General features: G+C 39.1%; 1 protein-coding gene across 10 annotated transcripts in view; it reads left to right on the top strand.

The window, feature by feature from the left end:
- evla (Enah/Vasp-like a) overlaps positions 1-18,328 on the top strand; it is a 37,629-nt gene that overhangs the window by 6,054 nt on the left and 13,247 nt on the right. For 8 of the 10 annotated variants that reach the window (XM_077239863.1, XM_077239862.1, XM_077239857.1 and 5 more), the window contains exons 2-3: positions 16,155-16,323; positions 16,605-16,782. In XM_077239863.1, coding sequence (XP_077095978.1) covers positions 16,155-16,323; positions 16,605-16,782 — 347 coding nt within the window. Of the gene's footprint in view, positions 1-16,154; positions 16,324-16,604; positions 16,783-17,431; positions 17,735-18,328 lie in introns of those variants that run through there. The other 2 variants (XM_077239859.1, XM_077239858.1) reach the window with 1 other exon arrangement.

The raw sequence follows: 18,328 nt of genomic DNA, 5'->3' as shown, positions 1-18,328 counted from the left end.
ATAGGGCTAGTTCACCTAAAATGTTTTTTCAAGCCTATGACATAATGGAAGATTTCTCAAAATATCTTCTAATATGTTGAAAAGAAGAAAGAAAGTCATATATATCCCTTATAAAATGGATTGTTCCAGTCGTGGCTTCTGATTGGTCAATAATACAGCATTCCTGTCTTGCTAAAATCCATAGTATAATATATAGCTAATATATAGTAGCTGATATGAAACAAAACATCTGTCTGTTCACCATATGACTACACAACTCTTGCAGTGCTCTCTTATATCTCTTAACTGATAAATGGTTATTTAAATTCTAAAAGCTCAAAGAAATACTAAGTACATAACTATGAAAAAATGAGTGTAAAATAAGGTGTGCTTGTATCTGTTTTTTGTTCCTTCGATTTTTAGATCGTTGACAGATATAAATCCACCTGAACCCTCTCATTTTGTCAGTTCTTTGAAAGTCACAAAGAACTGACAATGAAATGTAATGACCTAAGCATGTTGGTTAGCGTATCCTCTGGTTTCACTTTAAATGTGTCAGTGATAGTCTGGCTGACTGTCCTCTTTGTGACCTGTCACAGAGCTTTCTAGTAATAAATGTGCTGTAAAGCTGTCCTGCCTCTGTCACCTGATTAATCTGTTGTTTGTGAACTTCCTGAGCAGAAAAATCGCAAAAACAGTTTAAATTTTCCACATTAACTTAAATTGTAACGTATAAACCTGCATCTTATTCACTAAGCAGTTGCTATCTGTTCTGATATAGCACTCTTCCAGGTATATTTAAAGGTCTGTGCAAAAATAAAGTTGATTTAATTATCAATTAATTGATTGAATTTATTATCGATTCAGACTGTTGTATTATAAATATTTTAGGCAGTTTTTATGGAACTTTTTAAGGACTTAATTCTGTTTCTACTCCAATTCGTTATTGAAATATAAACATGTAAAAGGTGGCTGTAATAACTTGTTTTCATGAGAGATTTATTCAAAATTACATCAAATAATGAAGAAAACAGATGAAGTGAAAAATATAGTGCATATATTTGGCAGAATGCTTCTCTCTAGATGTATTTTTGTTGCTTTTAACTAAATAGTTATAGACATTGAATGGCTTTCCTGAGGTAAATGTAACATTGCGGGACATTGTGTACAAGCGGTTTTATTGATGTCTTTCTTTAGTTGAAAGACTAATTGAGCAAGGAGAAAGGAGGTCCTTCCTCAGTGGAATTAGCCAGGGAGGAGCTCTCGCGAGGAGTACTAGTTCGGAGAACCAGGTCCGGGTGGGCCAATGAGGCGCAACCAAAGTAACCTGCTTCTCATCCTCCCTGATCTTTCATTGTGTCTGTGCAAGAAGGCTCACTGGGGGAAACGCATACTTGCGGAGGCCCGCGGCCAGCTTTGCGCCAGTGTATCCGTGCTGATCGTGCCCTTGGACAGGGAATAAAATAGGCTGCAATGGGAAAAGTCGTGGGAGGCAAACAGATCTACCTGTGGGTCGCCGAACTGTTCCCAAATCAGCTGAACAGACTGGGGATGGAGTCTCCATTCTCCAGGAAGAGGCTGAAGCCACGCGAGATCGTCGGCTGTTCGGGTCTCCGAGAAAATAAATGGCTCGAAGGAGGTGGCGGGCGAGTTGCGACATACGGCGGGAATACCTGACCACCTTGTCGGTTGCTTTACGCTACTGTTGCGGTATTGGCTGAGCGGAATAGTACGTGCTGATTCTTGAGCAACGCATGGAAGCTGTGCAGTGCCAGGCGTACTGCCAGCAACTCGAGGCAATTGACATGCCAAAGGCGCTGGGGTCCTGTCCAGGAGCCAGCGGCAGCATGTCCATTGCACATGGCACCCCAGCCTGTGGCGGAGGCATCTGTTGATACAACAGTGTGCCTGGAAACTCGTTCTAAGGGCACGCCGGCCCGTAGAAAGCTGAGGTTTGTCCACTGGGTGAAGGTCTGACGGCAGGTCAGAGTAACTGGTACTCGGAGCATGCCTAGTTGCCATGCCCACCTCGGGCCTCGATCCCGAAGCCAGAGCTGAAGCAGTCTCATATGAAGCAAACCGAGCGGCGTGGCTGCAGATGCCATATGCCCCTGAAGCCTCGGAAATAACTTCAGTGGAACCGCACCCTTGCCCTCAAACTGTCTCAGGCAAGTCAGCAGTGACTGCGCACGCTCGCTCGTAAGCTGCGCGCACATGGCGATCGAGTCAATTTCCAAACCGAGAAAAGAGATCCTCTACACGTGGGAGAATTTGCTCTTTTCCCAGTTGACCTGAAGACCCAGACGGGCTAGGTGACGGAGCACCAGGTCCCTGTATTCGCACACCTGGTCTCGAGAGTGAGCTAAGATCAGCCAGTCGTCGAGATAGTTCAGGATGCGAACCCCGTGTTGCCACAGCGTCACAAGGGCTGCCTCGACGACCTTCATGAAGACACGAGGAGACAGGGCTAACCTGAATGAGAGAACCGCGTACCGGTATGCCCACCCCTCAAAAGCAAACGGTCTGTGTCGAGGAAGAATGGAGACATAAAAGTAGGTGCCCTTCAGGTCGATCGCTGCAAACCAATCCTGTGGGCGCACACATTCGAAAATGCGTTTGGCGGTGAGCATCTTAAACGGAAGCCTGTGAAGGGGGTGGTTCAAGACGCGCAGGTCCAGGATTGGCCATAAGAGTCGACGAAAACCTACAGGCTTTGGAGGGGTGCTTTGGGTCACAACGGGAGGAAGCGCTCGGAGGACACAACTGCATCCCAACAGAATATCCCACCAGGTGAACCCCAGTGTACACTTTGGCCGCGGCCCCATCGAGGGAAGGAGAGGCGGAGGAGGTCGCCGAGCGATCACGGGAAGACAAGGGAGCCTTCGACGACCTTGTGACCTCCTGACGAGGATCAGCGCTCGCAGCTGCCAAAAACTAATCATCCAGCCGCGAACGCTCAGGAAGGGCGGTGGGCTCCACTCTATCCCGATGCTCGCCGCTGCCCGGTAAAGCATGGCTGTCATCTCGGGATCTGACTCAGACAATGCTTGCACGCCCGAGGGCAGCAGCACAGCCAAATCATCAACTCCTTAGGACTCAAGCCCACCTTGTGATGCAGCAATGGACATAGTTTCCTTGTCTGGAGCACTGAAAGAAACACAGGGAGCGTCCGAAGACGGTCAAGCGCACTCGATTGGGACGCTCGCGAATCTCGCTGGAATCACCGTCACACCAACACCTGGAGAGAAGCTTGTCTCGAAGAGTGGAGAGAGATGATCTCAGAATGGCTTGTGGACTGAAGAATACTCTTGGCTCCGAAGCGAAAACATAACTGCATGTTGCCAGCGTTCTTCCTTATATATCCACAATTGGGGCGGAGTTACACTATGTAAATTCTGCAGACCCATGGCATTTTCTTGCCATTGGCTCATTTTATATTTTCGAAGTGGATAGGCTTTCTAAGCGAAACCCCATTCGTCGTCACTACTACTATTATTATTACTATTAATAATAATTACTACTACTATTAGTAAATCAAAGTACTGTGTCATGTACAGTGTTGGGTAAGTTACTCAAAAAAAGTAATCTACTACAAATTACTAATTACTACTTTAAAATTCGATTACATTACTGATTACTGCATGTAAAAAGAAATCAGATTACTAATTACTTTACTTTCAAGTAACTTTGAAAACCTATTAAATCTAGAAGAATACACTACAAAGTGAAACTCAGTTCTTTCCGTAATTTAATATTGCAGACATCCCATGTCTCCCGGAAGTTCCGGGAGTCTCCCTCATATTGATATCGGCTCCCTGAAGCCCGCAAATTAGTTAAAATCTCCCGGGATCTATAGCGAGTGAGCAAGAGCGCGCATACGAGACAGAAGAGACTGTGCTCCAAACCGTGTAGCGCGTGCGCGGCAGAGAGGGAGAGAGCGAGAGACCTTGCGTGTGCCCCATGAAGTGCATTCTCCAGTAATTCATTAAAGCGCATGCTCATTAACTGACGCAGCCGGTCAAATGTGATTAGAAATGCATTTTACTAAATATTTTTTTCAGTAACTCAGTAACTCAGTTCAGTAACTGTAATCAAATTACTTAAATTTTAAATGTAATGAGTACATTACTGCGTTATCACAAAGTAATTAGAATACAGTAACGTTAAATAAGTTACTTTGTAATGCGTTATACCGTAATGTACTGGCAGCAGTAGCAGTGTCTCATTTTCAATTCCTCTGTCACAGCTGGATGGGGGGTTGGGCGTCATGAGGTAATCCCCCTCAGGGTTAGACAAAACAACACATACACTGTCAGGCCGTCCCCTGACAGGGGAAAATCTGATCCTGTGACACCCTGTCTAGATATGGGACACTACTGTTGACCACTCACTCAATGATGTTGACCCTTTTTCTCTTTCTTGCTTTTACTTTCTCTTCACTTTGTCACATCAACTGAGATCATACAACTTTATGGATTGTCATTTGCCAGTTTTTGAGGATATGATGGGATTATGACGTTTGAAAATGCTTATTTAATCTTGGAACGGCTCCCTAGATGATTTAAAGCTTTTTTGGTTTGAGTACAAACAGAAGTACGCATCTGTTGTGCTGTACTACATCAGGTCTATTTTACCTTTGCGCTTGAGAGAAATTAAAGCAGGTTTGGTTAAGAGTTCACATCAGCTGTTGAGCAGTAAAGATCTTTTTTGTGTATATATTTGAGAGATGGATGCTCATTCTGTCAAGTTCTGCCTACCACAGAGCCACAGTGACTCTGGTCTTCATATGAATTGCTGCAAAATAAGGTCAGTGTGATTTCCTGTTCACATCAGCAACCTAATGTGAGGTTTTAAAACATTTAAAAATGTTTGCAGAACATGTCTGAAGATGTATCTTTTGATAATGATTGTTTTTGTTTACATCCTAGCATGAAAATGTTTAGATCCTGGAGCGCCTTAGATCAAGTGGCAAGCCAATACAGTATATCAATATTGTACACAACTTTGTACACAAATAAGTCCTTACGATCAAACATTAAAATGAATATAATATAGGCTAACATAATATAATATAGTATAATATAATATAATAATAATCAAGTGGGCTAATAATTTGATAAATAATCATTGTGGTCATCACACATCCTGTATATCCTTGTTCCAAGTGAACACATATTTAATGTAATTTGTTTCATGTTTTCTTTTATCACTTGTAGTTTTGTTTATGTTTTTCAAGGATGTCACACTGCATGCAACCTATCCATGCTGACATCTGTCTAATTTTACTAGCTTAATTTAAATAACAAATAAATTCACAAACTGCTGTTTGATTGGAGGTGTATCCTTTGATGTCATATATATATATATATATATATATATATATATATATATATATACATATCATCCGTTGTTTATTTATTTAGGATATTATTAATATCTATTATCTATTTAGAATACAGTATATACAGTGTATATATATATATATATATATATATATATATATATATATATAAAACTATACACACACACATACATATATATGTATGTATATGTACAATATATATATTTATATATCCGTTGTTTATTTATTTATGACTTATGAAGTTTTTTAGAACAAAATTGCAATCCAATTTTGGGTCGCTATCCACCAGTTGAGAACCAGTGTGAACTGTTTCAAGCGATTGCAGAAGTGATGCTCACTGATGAATTATTATGAAGGGTTGGTTTATGTGGAAACTCTCTGTGAAGATGTTCTGTGAGGGCGTTTAATTTATGCCGTTATTAAAGAAAGAGTTGCTTTAGGGGAGATGTTCACTTTCGGTCCAGTGACTCTTTTGAAAGGATGAGGTGAGTGTTTCTGTAGTACCTCCTGCAGTAAAACACAAGACATGCACCAGCTCTCAAACTAGCCTTATCCAGCTTTATTGAGAAATCAAGATATTATCTTCAGATATTATCTTCCTATCAGTCAAAACCTCATAAGACATTTAAGTTTTAATTTTCCCTTTAAAAGCCATATGTGAAATTAGCAAGATTTTAATGTAATCGTAGCTTTTTTGACACGTAAGCTTTTTTGAAAGCGTGCAGCTTAAAAAATGACAGCTAATGCCACAGTCAATGTTCAGGATATATCTAGCATTATAAACCTAGTAGCCCTGCCTGAAACATTTAGCTGAGCACTTAAGCACATTAATTCAGAAGCAAAAAAAGAATAGTAGGCCATCAGCACTGTTTTTTATCATTGTAGCTTTATTGGAGCCTCTGTGTGTGCGTGCGTGCGTACGGATCTTTATACAGTACATGGTATGGATGTTGATTTTGGAGGGGGAGGGTCATTTTGACATTGAAGTTCAGTGATGTGCTTTAGGAGCTGACACATATTTGTATTTGTGATGTGTGGACAAATGGCCAATGCTGCCATTATTTAGCAAATTCCATTGTATAAATTACATTCACAGTTTTTGTTGTTGCATCTAATTGTATCATTATGGCCCAGCAGTTTTATATAAGGCTTATTATTATAATGCTTTTATTTATTCATGTTTTTATAAAAATATTTAATATTGTGAAAAACAGATAATATTTACAAAACATATATTGGCATTAGCATAAATTCTGTCACTAGTTGCTTGGCTTTAGTAAGAGTAGAATGGCTATTCAGATTTTGCTCTCCTCATCTTGTATTTATTTTTTCTCTAAGCTTGGTACAATGCACTTACAGATCAAAAGTTTGGTAAGCGATATTATTTTTTTTTTACAGTAAAGACATTTATACCATGGTCTGTCTGAATACTCAGTTCTGATTGGCTGGAAGGTGTACAAACCGTTTAGTTCCAAGTCAGTTTAATCACTGTTCTGTATTAATGCGCCGTTTTCATTGAAGCGCGCACACAGAAGTTGTTATCAATGCTACATTATATTTTTCAGCAACGAAGGGGTTACATGGCTGTTTAGTATTTTGAAGTAATTAAACTCACAGCTTCGTTGTTCGTCTGAGACTCTGAACAGGCGCAGGTATGCTCTCTCTCTCTCTCACTCTCTCTCTCTCTCTCTCTCTCTCTCTCTCTCTCTCTCTCTCTCTCTCCCGATAATTAATTCCAATAAATGCGATAACTCATTCATTCAAATCAGAGCCCGTCTACGGAGAGCCTATTCACTCCCTATTAAGCCCTATTGTACCGAATTTTGGTTGTAGTTCCACCAGAGTTCCACTGGGGTGGCGATCGCCCTGAGTGCAAAATGAATGGGAGTCTATGGAGCTAGACGGATAAATTTGTCTCTTTCACCCGATTACCGTTGAGAAATCTCAGATTTGATTGTAGGTTTTGCAAGTTCATCATGGGTTATAGGTCGAAAGTTGAATGAACGAGTACTTATGTCCTTTCGATTTCTTACAGGTTGAGTTGTTGTTGCCCATTACATGCTAGCGTTCTGCTAATGAACGCTGATTGGTCAGTGAAGGATTGATAACGACCAGAGATACCGCCTTGATGGCATCTTGGCATCCAAAGCGGGACCAGAATGTGTGTGTGTATTTTCGGTGGAATGGTCTTTTAAAACAACAAAACAAAAACTCTTCCAGCATGTGTATTTACCTGTGTCAGCGGTGTTGTCTATGCTTCGAGAGAAAAGAAAGTGGAGAGCGCGAAAGCAACAAATTGACTGAAGGATTGCCGTAAAGCAGTATCTCTGGTGGTACGATGTGTATTTTAAAATACTTTTTAAAGCAAATAAGTTACTCTAAAAAATCTTAACACCTAGCAGTAATTTCTTTGCATCTCCTTTCAATACAACATTCAAATTACCAGACAAAAAATTATATCCTGAGAAAAGTGGATTTTGAGGGTATAGCTCCATAGACATCCATTCATTCTGCACTCGTCCTGTGAGCGCCCTCATATGGAACCAGAGTGGAACTGCAACCAGTTCAGAAGCCGGAAGTTTACTGCGAGTGAAAGTTCTCCCCTTATTAGAAACTCTCTGATTCAAATAGAACCTTATGCACTACTTTATCTCTGTGTCTGATTCAAAGCGGGCAGAATGCTAGATCTAATGAGCCGTAAATTAGCTGATGAAAATAACAGTCAATATTACCCTTCCGGGTAAATAACATTTACGTCAATTGTGTTAAAAACTGATGCTGAATGCGGTTGCAAGGCAAGGCAAGTTTATTTATATAGCACATTTCATACACAATGGTAATTCAAAGTGCTTTACATTGAAGGAATTAAAATAATCAAAATAAATAAGAAACAGTTTAGAATAAAAAGGAAATAAAAAACAGTGCAAACAGTCGGACGAACAGTGGCACAGTGCTCATTTATTTAAAGTAACACTATGTAGATTTTCAACCTTCATAACATATTTCCAAGACCCTTATGATGGTACATCGACTTACAATAGGTTAAATGACACGTCTGCCATAGCCTGACGTGGTCTGTATCGCTTTTACTGGCACTATGTAACTTCGGGTTTCGGGTAGTAACCGGAGCACAAAAAGAACTACAAAATTCGACTGCTTTACGGCATACATAGTTTTTTCTTCGTTTGTGATGTCTTTCATAAAATCATGCATCATACTCGACCTTGTCTGTGGCCATTGTTGATTCCAAAGCCGGTGCTGGATAAACAGCGAGCGTGCGCGTGCGACAGTAGGCTGCGGTAGGCTAAATTATTTACGACAGCGGGAATGGACCATTCCGCTTCCAACCTGTAGGGCGACCGCAGAGGAAAAGTTCCTTGGTGTTGCTTTAATGCACAGCTAAACAGATGTGTTTTGAGTCTGGATTTGAATGTGACTACAGTAGTAATCGCCTACAGTAACTGTAGGAGCACATCGGATCTCTTCTGGAAGCTGGTTCCAGCTGCCGCTGGCATAGTAGCTAAAAGCAGACTCGCCATGCTTAGAGTGAACCCTTGGTATTTCTAGCTGATGTGATCCTAATGATCTTGGTGATCTGTTGGGTTTATATTCAGTGAGCATATCTGCAATGTATTGAGGTCCTAGGCCATTGAATTATTTATATACCAGTAATAATACTTTAAAATCAATCCTAAATGTAACTGGGAGCCAGTGTAAAGACCTGAGGACTGGTGTGATATGTTAATATTTTCTGGTTCTGCTCAGAATCCTAGCAGCAGCGTTCTGTATGAGCTGCAACTGTCTTATGGTCTTTTTGGAAAGGCCAGTGAGGAGTCCATTACAATAATCCACCCTGCTGGTGATGAAAGCATGCACAAGTTTCTCTAAGTCTTGACTGGAAACAAAGCATCTAATTCTTGCAATATTGTTCAGATAGTATGCTGATTTAGTTATTGCTTTGACATGACTACTGAAACTAAGGGCTGACTCTAGAGTCACACCAAGATTCCCAGCTTGATTTTTAGTTTTTTGACCCCTAGACTGAAGGTATGCGTTCAGCTTGAGAACGTCATCTTTGTTTCCAAACACAATGACTTCAGTTTTGTCTTTGTTTAACTGAAGAAAGTTTCGGTACATCCAACTGTTTTCTTAATCAATGCATTGGCACTTGGAGTCAATGGGGCTGTAATCGTTAGGCGAGAGGGCTAAGTAGAGCTGTGTATTGTCTGCATAGCTGTGTTTAAAGCAATTTGGTTCTTTCTCATTATTTGGCTCATTGGGAGCATGTACAGGTTGAACAGGAGTGGCGCAAGAATTGAGCCTTGAGGGACTCCGCATGCCAAGGTGATGTTTTAAGGTCCTGTAAGGTTTCTTCCAAAATTTTGCCATCAATTTTTTCAAAAAAGACACAGTAAGTACTTTCTGAGGTTGTGGTCTGATATGTCTGACCTCAGTGCAACTCAAGGATGTGCTGATCACCTTTCTGATATTATTGATTTTCTCAGAGAAGAAGAAAGCAAACTCACTGCACTTGCTGGCTGAGAGCATTTCACTGGGAATGTGGCTTGGGGGGTTTGTCAGTCTCTACAGTAGCAAAAAGAGTGCGTGTATTGTTTAAGTTGCTGTTTATAATGTTCGAGAAGAAAGTCTGTCTAGCTTTGCCTAGTTCCATATTGAAAGCATAAATGCTGTCTTTATAGATGTTATAATGGACTACAAGTTTTCTCCTCCGTCACATGCGCTCAGCTTTTCTGCATTGTCTTTTCATATTTTGCACTGCTGTTGAGTTTCTCCAAGGTGCTTTTTTGTTTGCCACTCTTCTTCCTGACTTTCACAGGAGCAATATCATCAATTACACTATTAACTTTTGAGTCAAAAGGTCAAAGAGAAAATCAACAGAGTCCGCAGATCAGTTGCGAGTCCTGAAAATGTGCAGGCTCAGATAAAGCGGCGCTGCCTTACTAGGTTAGCCATTAGCATCTGCTCTAGAGTTTTGTTTTGTGTGAAACACGCCAGGGTATTAGAGATTAACATAAACAGTGCGTAATCGATTACATTGACGCGTCATTCCAGCCTGAGTCTGATTATGTAGAGGCCTATTATGTTCCTAGTTTTCCTTTGTGCTCTGTGATTTTTACTTGCTCAATATTTAGATTATTACAGTGTTGCAGAAGACATTAAATCCAGATCTTACTAGAAATCAGCCTGTAATCCAGCTTCTTAGGCCTCAGAAGCTGCCTGTAAGTGGGAAGTGTCCCTCATAGGCAGAGATTTAGCTTGGTTACCACCCTTCCCAAAATGATTACTGGGTTACAAGCTAAAAAATGCCTCCTCGTTTCCTACAAACTCATATTTGTTTCAGCTCCATCCTCCCACTAATAACAGGGGACTTCCATATTTTCCATATTATAGATCGGCCCTTACAAAACTCGCTATGTGCTTGGTGCAATTAATGCTATGATGTTACCACCTGCAGAAAGCAGGCGATAAAAGCAATTTAATTTATAATAGATGTTTATGCACATCTGTTAATCATGGCAGCAGTTATTCATCAAATTATCATCAAATGATAGTGAAGAGTGTTACAACCAGGCATATATCCAGATGCACAGTGTTGACAAGCACACTATCGGCTTAGATCCAATTCAGGCACATTCTGTTATTTTCCTCTGAAATCTGGGCACACGACAACTGAAGATCTTGTGACCAGACATAAGCAGAGTTGGACCTTGTGTTTGGCCTTAAGCTGAGACAAAATGTTTTTTTTAAATGAGATTAAAAGGAGCCTAGCCCTGTCAAGCTCTCTCTCTCTCTCTCTCTCTCTCTCTCTCTCTCTCTCTCTCTCTCTCTCTCTCTCTCTCTCTCTCTCTCTCTCTCTCTCTCTCTCTCTCTCTCTCTCTCTCGGTCATTGAGACGGAGTTTGGGTGAGTAGAGACCAGGTTCACTGAGGGTGTTATGATGGCAGAAGCCAAGTGGGAAATGCCAGGCTTTTCACAGCTTTTATTAATTATGGCAGCTTACCAACTGAGTCTAAGGCTGATAACAGATTTTCCCGCCCCTTATCTTATTACGCCTTGAAAGGACTCAAAGGATCTTGGCTTGAAATCTGCAAAAATAAATAATTTCAAAATGTACTAGTTGGTGAGTTGCCTGAAAGAGTAGTCAACCGATGACTGGTTATAGACCGATAGTTCACCCAAAAATCCATTTCATATATTTAAGAACTAGAACTAAGTAGCATTTTAAATGAATAAATAAATAAATAAAATTAATGTATACAATATGTTTATAATATATTTAAACGTGCATTTATTTTTTCATATTTTTAAACAATATCTGGAAAAATCTGGAACAGTTAGTTGTCCTCTTACAATCCAAGTATACTGTGCATTTTATTTGTGCATGTTTTTGCAGTTAAAATGTTTTTTTTTAAATGACAATGTGTATAATAATATATATATATACACACATATGAGTGTGTGTCTGTGTGTGTGTGTGTGTGTCTTTGTGTGTGTGTGTGTGTGTGTGTGTGTGTGTGTGTGTGTGTGTGTGTGTGTGTGTGTGTGTGTGTGTGTGTGTGTGTGTGTGTGTGTGTGTGTGTGTGTGTGTGTGTGTGTGTGTGTAAACAGACATTCAAATATAATTTTATATAACTAAAAGTGCTCAGATTAAACTTTCACAGGTGTGCAGAACAGTCTATAGAGCTCAAGAAACAACTTTAGAATAAAAAGTACTCATTATGCACCAAAGTGCTGTGTATTGGACAAACAGTGGAGTCTGGCCTCTTCCTGACCGTACCAACGCTTAGAAACAGTCATCTCTCCAAAACTTGAGCCATCAATAAACATTCTTACAGTATATTGCGCCTGTGACATGAGTATGTATACATTCATCAAGAATTCCCATGTCTTGTGTCCTTACAAGGTCAGGTTCATGTGTCTTTCTCTATCACACACTAACAGTTGCACACGTTTACTCGCACTCATCCACATAAGAGAGCATTCAGCTAATGGGGTCATAGCTGGAAGGCCCTGGAGGTCCCTGCCCCATAGTGGTGCTTTATGGAGTAAAAGCATTAGCTCTATGGGTTATTCAGACTCTCAGCATGGCCTTGTTTCAGACACATGCCTGTTGGGCACTGTCCCAGATTTACTCAAAGTGCATAATGATTGTTTAGTGCGTTTTTATCAGTGATCAAATATCTGTTTTCATTTCGGCAAAGTTTTGTTGTGTCTAATGATGTATGACGAGTGAACCAAAGCAGCCCCAAACATTTGATTGTATCACATTACTTCTGATTCTGAAAATCACAACACACTGGTCTAGCCGACCAATCAGAACGCATTGTACTTTTTGCAAGGAGGGGCTTCATAGAGACAGGAACTAAACACACAGAGCGTTACCGACGACTGGTAAACTAGGGGTCGCAAAAATGTAAAATATGTGAAAAATAAAGTTTTTTTTTTTTTAATATTCAAGCATGAAATCTTATTCTAGTAGATCCCGAAAAACTAAATCAAGACTTCGTGTTCAGATGTTGATTCATGTTTACAAGACATGCAGATAAACAAATAAAATATTTTATCTTTTTAGTTAGGGGTTTATTTTTATTGTTTATAAGTATATATTTAATTAATTTAATTTGATTAATTATTCGATTTTCATAAATTCATAAATCTCTTGAATTAATAAAAAATGAATAAGTAATTTGTGCCTAATTTACTAAAATACCATTGTCAGAGTTCTTCAAGAACATCTGTAGTTTCACATTTTGAACATCAAAACTCTGTACAGTTACTGTCTATGTAGTTCTGGGACAGACTATAAAGCTTTCTAAGTTTTAAATGTCCCGGACTCAGATATTTATAGCTTGCTATTACAAGACATGTTGGTCTCTGAGCCTTTAGAAGTGTAGGTTTTGGAAAGTCTTTGCATACTAATTCTATTTGTTAATTATTCTTGTTCCATCTTAGACAACATTGGCAAGTTTTTCCATGTTTTTATATATAAGTAGTCATAGAGAGAAAGGCCTTGCGTGATTTGTTATTAGAACAAGTAAACCGAGATAGTCCAGTGTCTAAATATATTGGATGTTTATGAAAGCAAAGAGCCGTCAGGATGTAATTTATGTCGAGCTAGCATCTTCGGTGGAGGAGAGACTGGGTACTTTATTTCAGACTTGCTTTAGGGGGGAGAAATGAAACCAAGAGGGAAGAATCTGCCGTGTTGCCCTCTAACCCCAGATGGATGCTAGAAATAGGCTCTGTTGTAAGGCAAGCATGAAAGAGCGGAGAATGAAGAACTGAGAGAAACGAGTGACAGAAAATGTTGTTGCGAAAGCATGAAATGTGCAAATGTGCTGTTTTTAAAGAGTAAAATTCAATCTTTAAAGAGTAACATTATATGAGGCGGGCTGATGCATTATAAAAAAAATATGTTAACATCATGTTTTAAGTAAAAAATTTATATTAATTCACATAAAATTGAGGAACATTTAATACTCACACTTTCTCTTCTATTCTATTTGTGAGAAAAAAAATGTACTGTGTTAGATTAAACTGAAAGGAGTCGCTTTGGATAAAAGCGTCTGCTAAATGAAAAAATGTAATGTATATTTATGTGTCTCCGAATGTGTTTTTATCAGTTTTATTAAAATTTTTGTCTTAACTAGTTAATTATCCTGCAGCGTGACAAATACATTTAATACTCTTTTTTATTTCAAATATTTAATGCAATTATTACAAGCTTATTAAAGCTACTTGAATACAAAATGCTATTTAAAATAGATATAGATGAAGTATATATATTTATTGAAATTTGATATTTTGAAAATCAAACTTGAGCTTGAGCTTTGTACAAACTCATCCACTTCTCATAAATGCTTGTTTCTTTATGATGGGGTTTCTCTCGCTCTTCTGTAGTCTAGCCCCCACTAAACAACTCTTCATATTCATCATTCAGAGTTCGTAGTGTGATTTTTCTTTTACTATTTTGGCATTATATCACAAAACCAGTAAGTCTGATCTTACATCTTACATTTATCCTCAGATCAATTGTTTCATATGGCTGTCTCATCAGTTCCTTTGATCATGTGCTGCTGCACTTCCAGTTCTACATCTGGTTTAAGGAGTGTGTGGCTGGTTTTGGGTGTTTCTGTGGGAGATGGGTGTGGTGGCACAGTATGTTTTAGGGTATATTGGAGTCAGGGTGGAAATCTGCCTAGCTTCATTTGGCACACCAACAGATTTACTTTGTGTGAACCTTTCATAGCTGGCATTACTAGGATATTAGCCTAGTATTCTACATCCCTTAATCCTACCCAATACCTAAACTTAAAGGGATAGTTCACCCAAAAATGAAAATTCTGTCAGTATTTACTCACCCTCATGTTGTTCCAACCTCGTAAGACCTTCGTTCATCTTCGGAACACGAATTATGATATAATTATGATTAAATCTGAGAGCTGGATCACTCCTCCATACTCCTCCATAGGCTTCTAAGGGATTGAAACTTGCCAGCCCCTAAAAGTTATTAAAGATATCGTTAAAATAGTCCAAGTGACTACAGTGGCACAATATTAAGTTTATCAAATGACGAGAATACTTTTTGTGCGCAAAAAAATAAATAAATAACGACTTTATTTCAACTATTTGTTTCCTTCTCTCTGGGCCTCGAGTCAGTTCACTAGTGATATAGCGCAGTTCTTCTGTTGTTGTACGTCATACGCATCACACACATGACCAGCGTCGGCCAATAGTGAGCCTACGTGTGACGTAGCTCTACGCTATTACACTAAGTTAACTGACTAGAGGCCAACAGAGAAGGAAATGAATAGTTGAAATAAAGTCGTTATTTTTGGGGTTTTTTGCACACAAAAAGTATTCTTGTCGCTTGATAAACTTAATATTGAGCCACTGTAGTCACTTGGACTATTTTAACGATATCTTTAATAACTTTTCGGGGCTGGCAAGTTTCAATCCCTTAAGAAGCCTATGGACTAGTATGGAGGAGTGATCCAGCTCTCAGATTTCATCAAAAATATCTTAATTCGTGTTCCGAAGATGAAAGAACATGAGGGTGAGTAAATACTGACAGAATTTTCATTTTTGGGTGAACTAACCCTTTAACTACTACCTTAACTGCTAACTATTAATAAGCAGTAATTAGGAGTTTATTGAGGCAAAAGTCGTAGTTAACAGTTAGTTAATAGTGAGAATTGGACCCTAAAGTGTGAACGTTAATATAAATGGGGTAATTCATAATTATGTTTGTGTGTAAGCTAGCCAGGTATAATAATACTGATCATACAGTACACACTTTTTACTCTCTCTTTATGTTAATTGTTCACCCTGACAACAGAAGATTTCTATTTAAAGAAGCAGAAATCCTCATGTCTTTAATTAAAACATGGTCTCATATCATAGTCAACACGGTTACATTCCTGCCTCACTCGTTAGCTGCCTATTACACCATATAATTAGTACAGATAACAAACCCGCCCCTTGCTCAGTGTCTTCAAGCAATTATCGTACCAAAATACCACTGTAAGGGCGAAGGGCGTTTTTGAAAGGTTTGACGGGTTGTATCTAACTGTTTTTATATAGACTATTTGAGAGTCTCTTTTATTTGTACAGCTAAATATTATGCACAAATACACACAAAAATAGTTGCATGATCGAGTTGCAACATTATTTTTGTTGCTAAGAGACACTTTCAGTCTAACATCTGCATTTTGTCTTGTATCATAATTCACCGTTGTGGTTTTTGTTGTTGAGCAGAATCTTTAACCAGCGTCCCTGTTTCTTCCTCACAGTGAACAGAGTATATGTCAAGCACGAGCCTCTGTGATGATCTATGATGACACCAGCAAAAAATGGGTGCCAGTCAAACCGGGCCAGCAAGGCTTCAGCCGCATCAACATCTACCACAACACTGTCAACAACAGCTTCCGCGTGGTGGGAGTCAAACTGCAGGACCAGCAGGTGAGAAGCCAACATGGCACAACAACTCAAAGAGAAGAGACTGTGTGATATGATCTTACTGTACACATTGTGTGCTTTAGTTTCACAGTCGTTCAGTTCTGTTTGTGGCATTTTACATCTTAACATCGGAAATCTGTTTCTGTAGTTTCCTAAACCACCATTTGTGTGAATGTATGATTGACCTGAGAAAGGTTTTCCCTTGAAGAGCATTTGAAATAGTTTGATTACACAGAAAATGTCACAGATGCAGACACATAACCAAATGTCGCCATCTCTTCCAGGTCGTAATAAACTACTCCATTGTGAAAGGTCTGAAATATAACCAGGCCACGCCAACTTTTCACCAATGGCGTGATGCGCGGCAAGTTTACGGGTTGAACTTTGCCAGCAAAGAGGAGGCAACCACCTTCTCCACTGCCATGCTCTTTGCGCTCAATGTCCTGAGCTCTCAGGATGCAGGTAATTTACATGACCTTGTTTTTTTGTTTTTTTTACTCTGTGCCACTCTCTGCTGCATTACTCATGTGTGGTGTTTGTTTAGGTGTTACTTAGATTATTTCTGTCATTTTTTAAAATAATTTTTAAAGATTAGCTTCAAATGAGTATTAAATATAAAGGCATTCAAAGTAAGTCTTTGGGAATAGTAATTTGCAACGACATACTATACGAACCTATTTAACTTCTGTGGGACCCACATGGTATTTCTTTTTTAAATATAGTTTGCAGTGTTTATCTCTTAAATATCTATGAACATGTAAATTTGAAAGAGATGAGTGAAATGCAGGTGTTACTACATTACAGTCGTGTCCTGGTGCGGATCACTGTCTTACAATCATTTAATTGTTATTCATTACAAAAAAATGGCAGCTAGTAGTCAGGAATATACTTTAAATTCACACTTAAAATATTGTTGTTTGGGTCTTATACGTGGTACCCTTAACTAGTGTAGTATAATTCTTATTTAAGAACAGCACATGGGGATCTCTGGTTTCAGGCTGCTGCTACTTATAAGATGCATGTGGGGTGGGGGGGTGGGGGGGTGGGGGGGGGGGGGTGGTTGGGGGGGGTCACAGCCCTGGTTAAAATATCCATGGAGCCAAACAGTCTCAGACCACGGGTGCTGCATGTTTCTTGCTTTTTGGGGTGGGCAGATTGGAAAGGTTGTTAGAAGTGCTGCTCGCACCTCAGCATGCAGAGAAGAGAGAAGCTGGTGTTCACCTGCCTGAACTCACCTGTCCTGAGTCCTGACTGTTATTACCAGTTCCCACCTGGTAGTGGAGCTCAAACTGCACCATTATAGATATATGTACATAGATTAAAGGCACCTAAGAGGGCTGTGGAGCCATGCTTGGACCGGAGTTTTCCCCGGGACCAATCCGACAGATCAGCTCCAGAGTAATACAACTCAGCAGTAAGTATTGTTAAGGGTTCAGTCACATATATTAATGGGATTTGGTTTCTTTGATGAAGGATGGGGTTGTGGAAGCTGCTCAGTGTTTTTCGGCACAGTGCCTGTCAGAAGATTGTGAAGATTGTTTTTGAGATCTAGTGTGTTTGTCGTGACTATTTTTGAACAGTTGTCTTTAGTGTTGGCCGTTTGGGGTTCGAAAACCAATTTATATTTTTAGTGAATCATAACATAATTAATACTGCTGGTGGTTTTATTTTTAAATATTTAAATAGGATGCCCCATTGATTGACTCATATATATCATATATCACATCAAAGCCAAATGGGAACAAAAAAGATAAACAAAAAAAACATAAAAATAATATAATTAATAATAGTACAAAATAATAAGTTGTTTTTTGTTGTTGTTGATACTTAAGTTATATTAATTATTTGCTAAAAAATATATTATTAAAAATGTAAACAGCTGACAGAAATAGTTTCATTGACTATTGTCAAGATATTGGGGGAAAACAACATTTAAAAGTTACCTTCAGGAGTTATTTATATGATTTTTTTAGTGTTTCCTCTCCAAAGCTTTTTAAGTATTTGACCA

This window comes from Siphateles boraxobius, unplaced genomic scaffold (assembly GCF_051911475.1).
Source record: "Siphateles boraxobius isolate OS27281-9 unplaced genomic scaffold, OSU_SipBor_1 22, whole genome shotgun sequence".
Taxonomy (NCBI): Eukaryota; Metazoa; Chordata; class Actinopteri; order Cypriniformes; family Leuciscidae; genus Siphateles; species Siphateles boraxobius.
The sequence above is the reverse complement of the archived record's forward strand: the minus strand, read 5'-3'. Positions and strand labels throughout refer to the sequence as shown.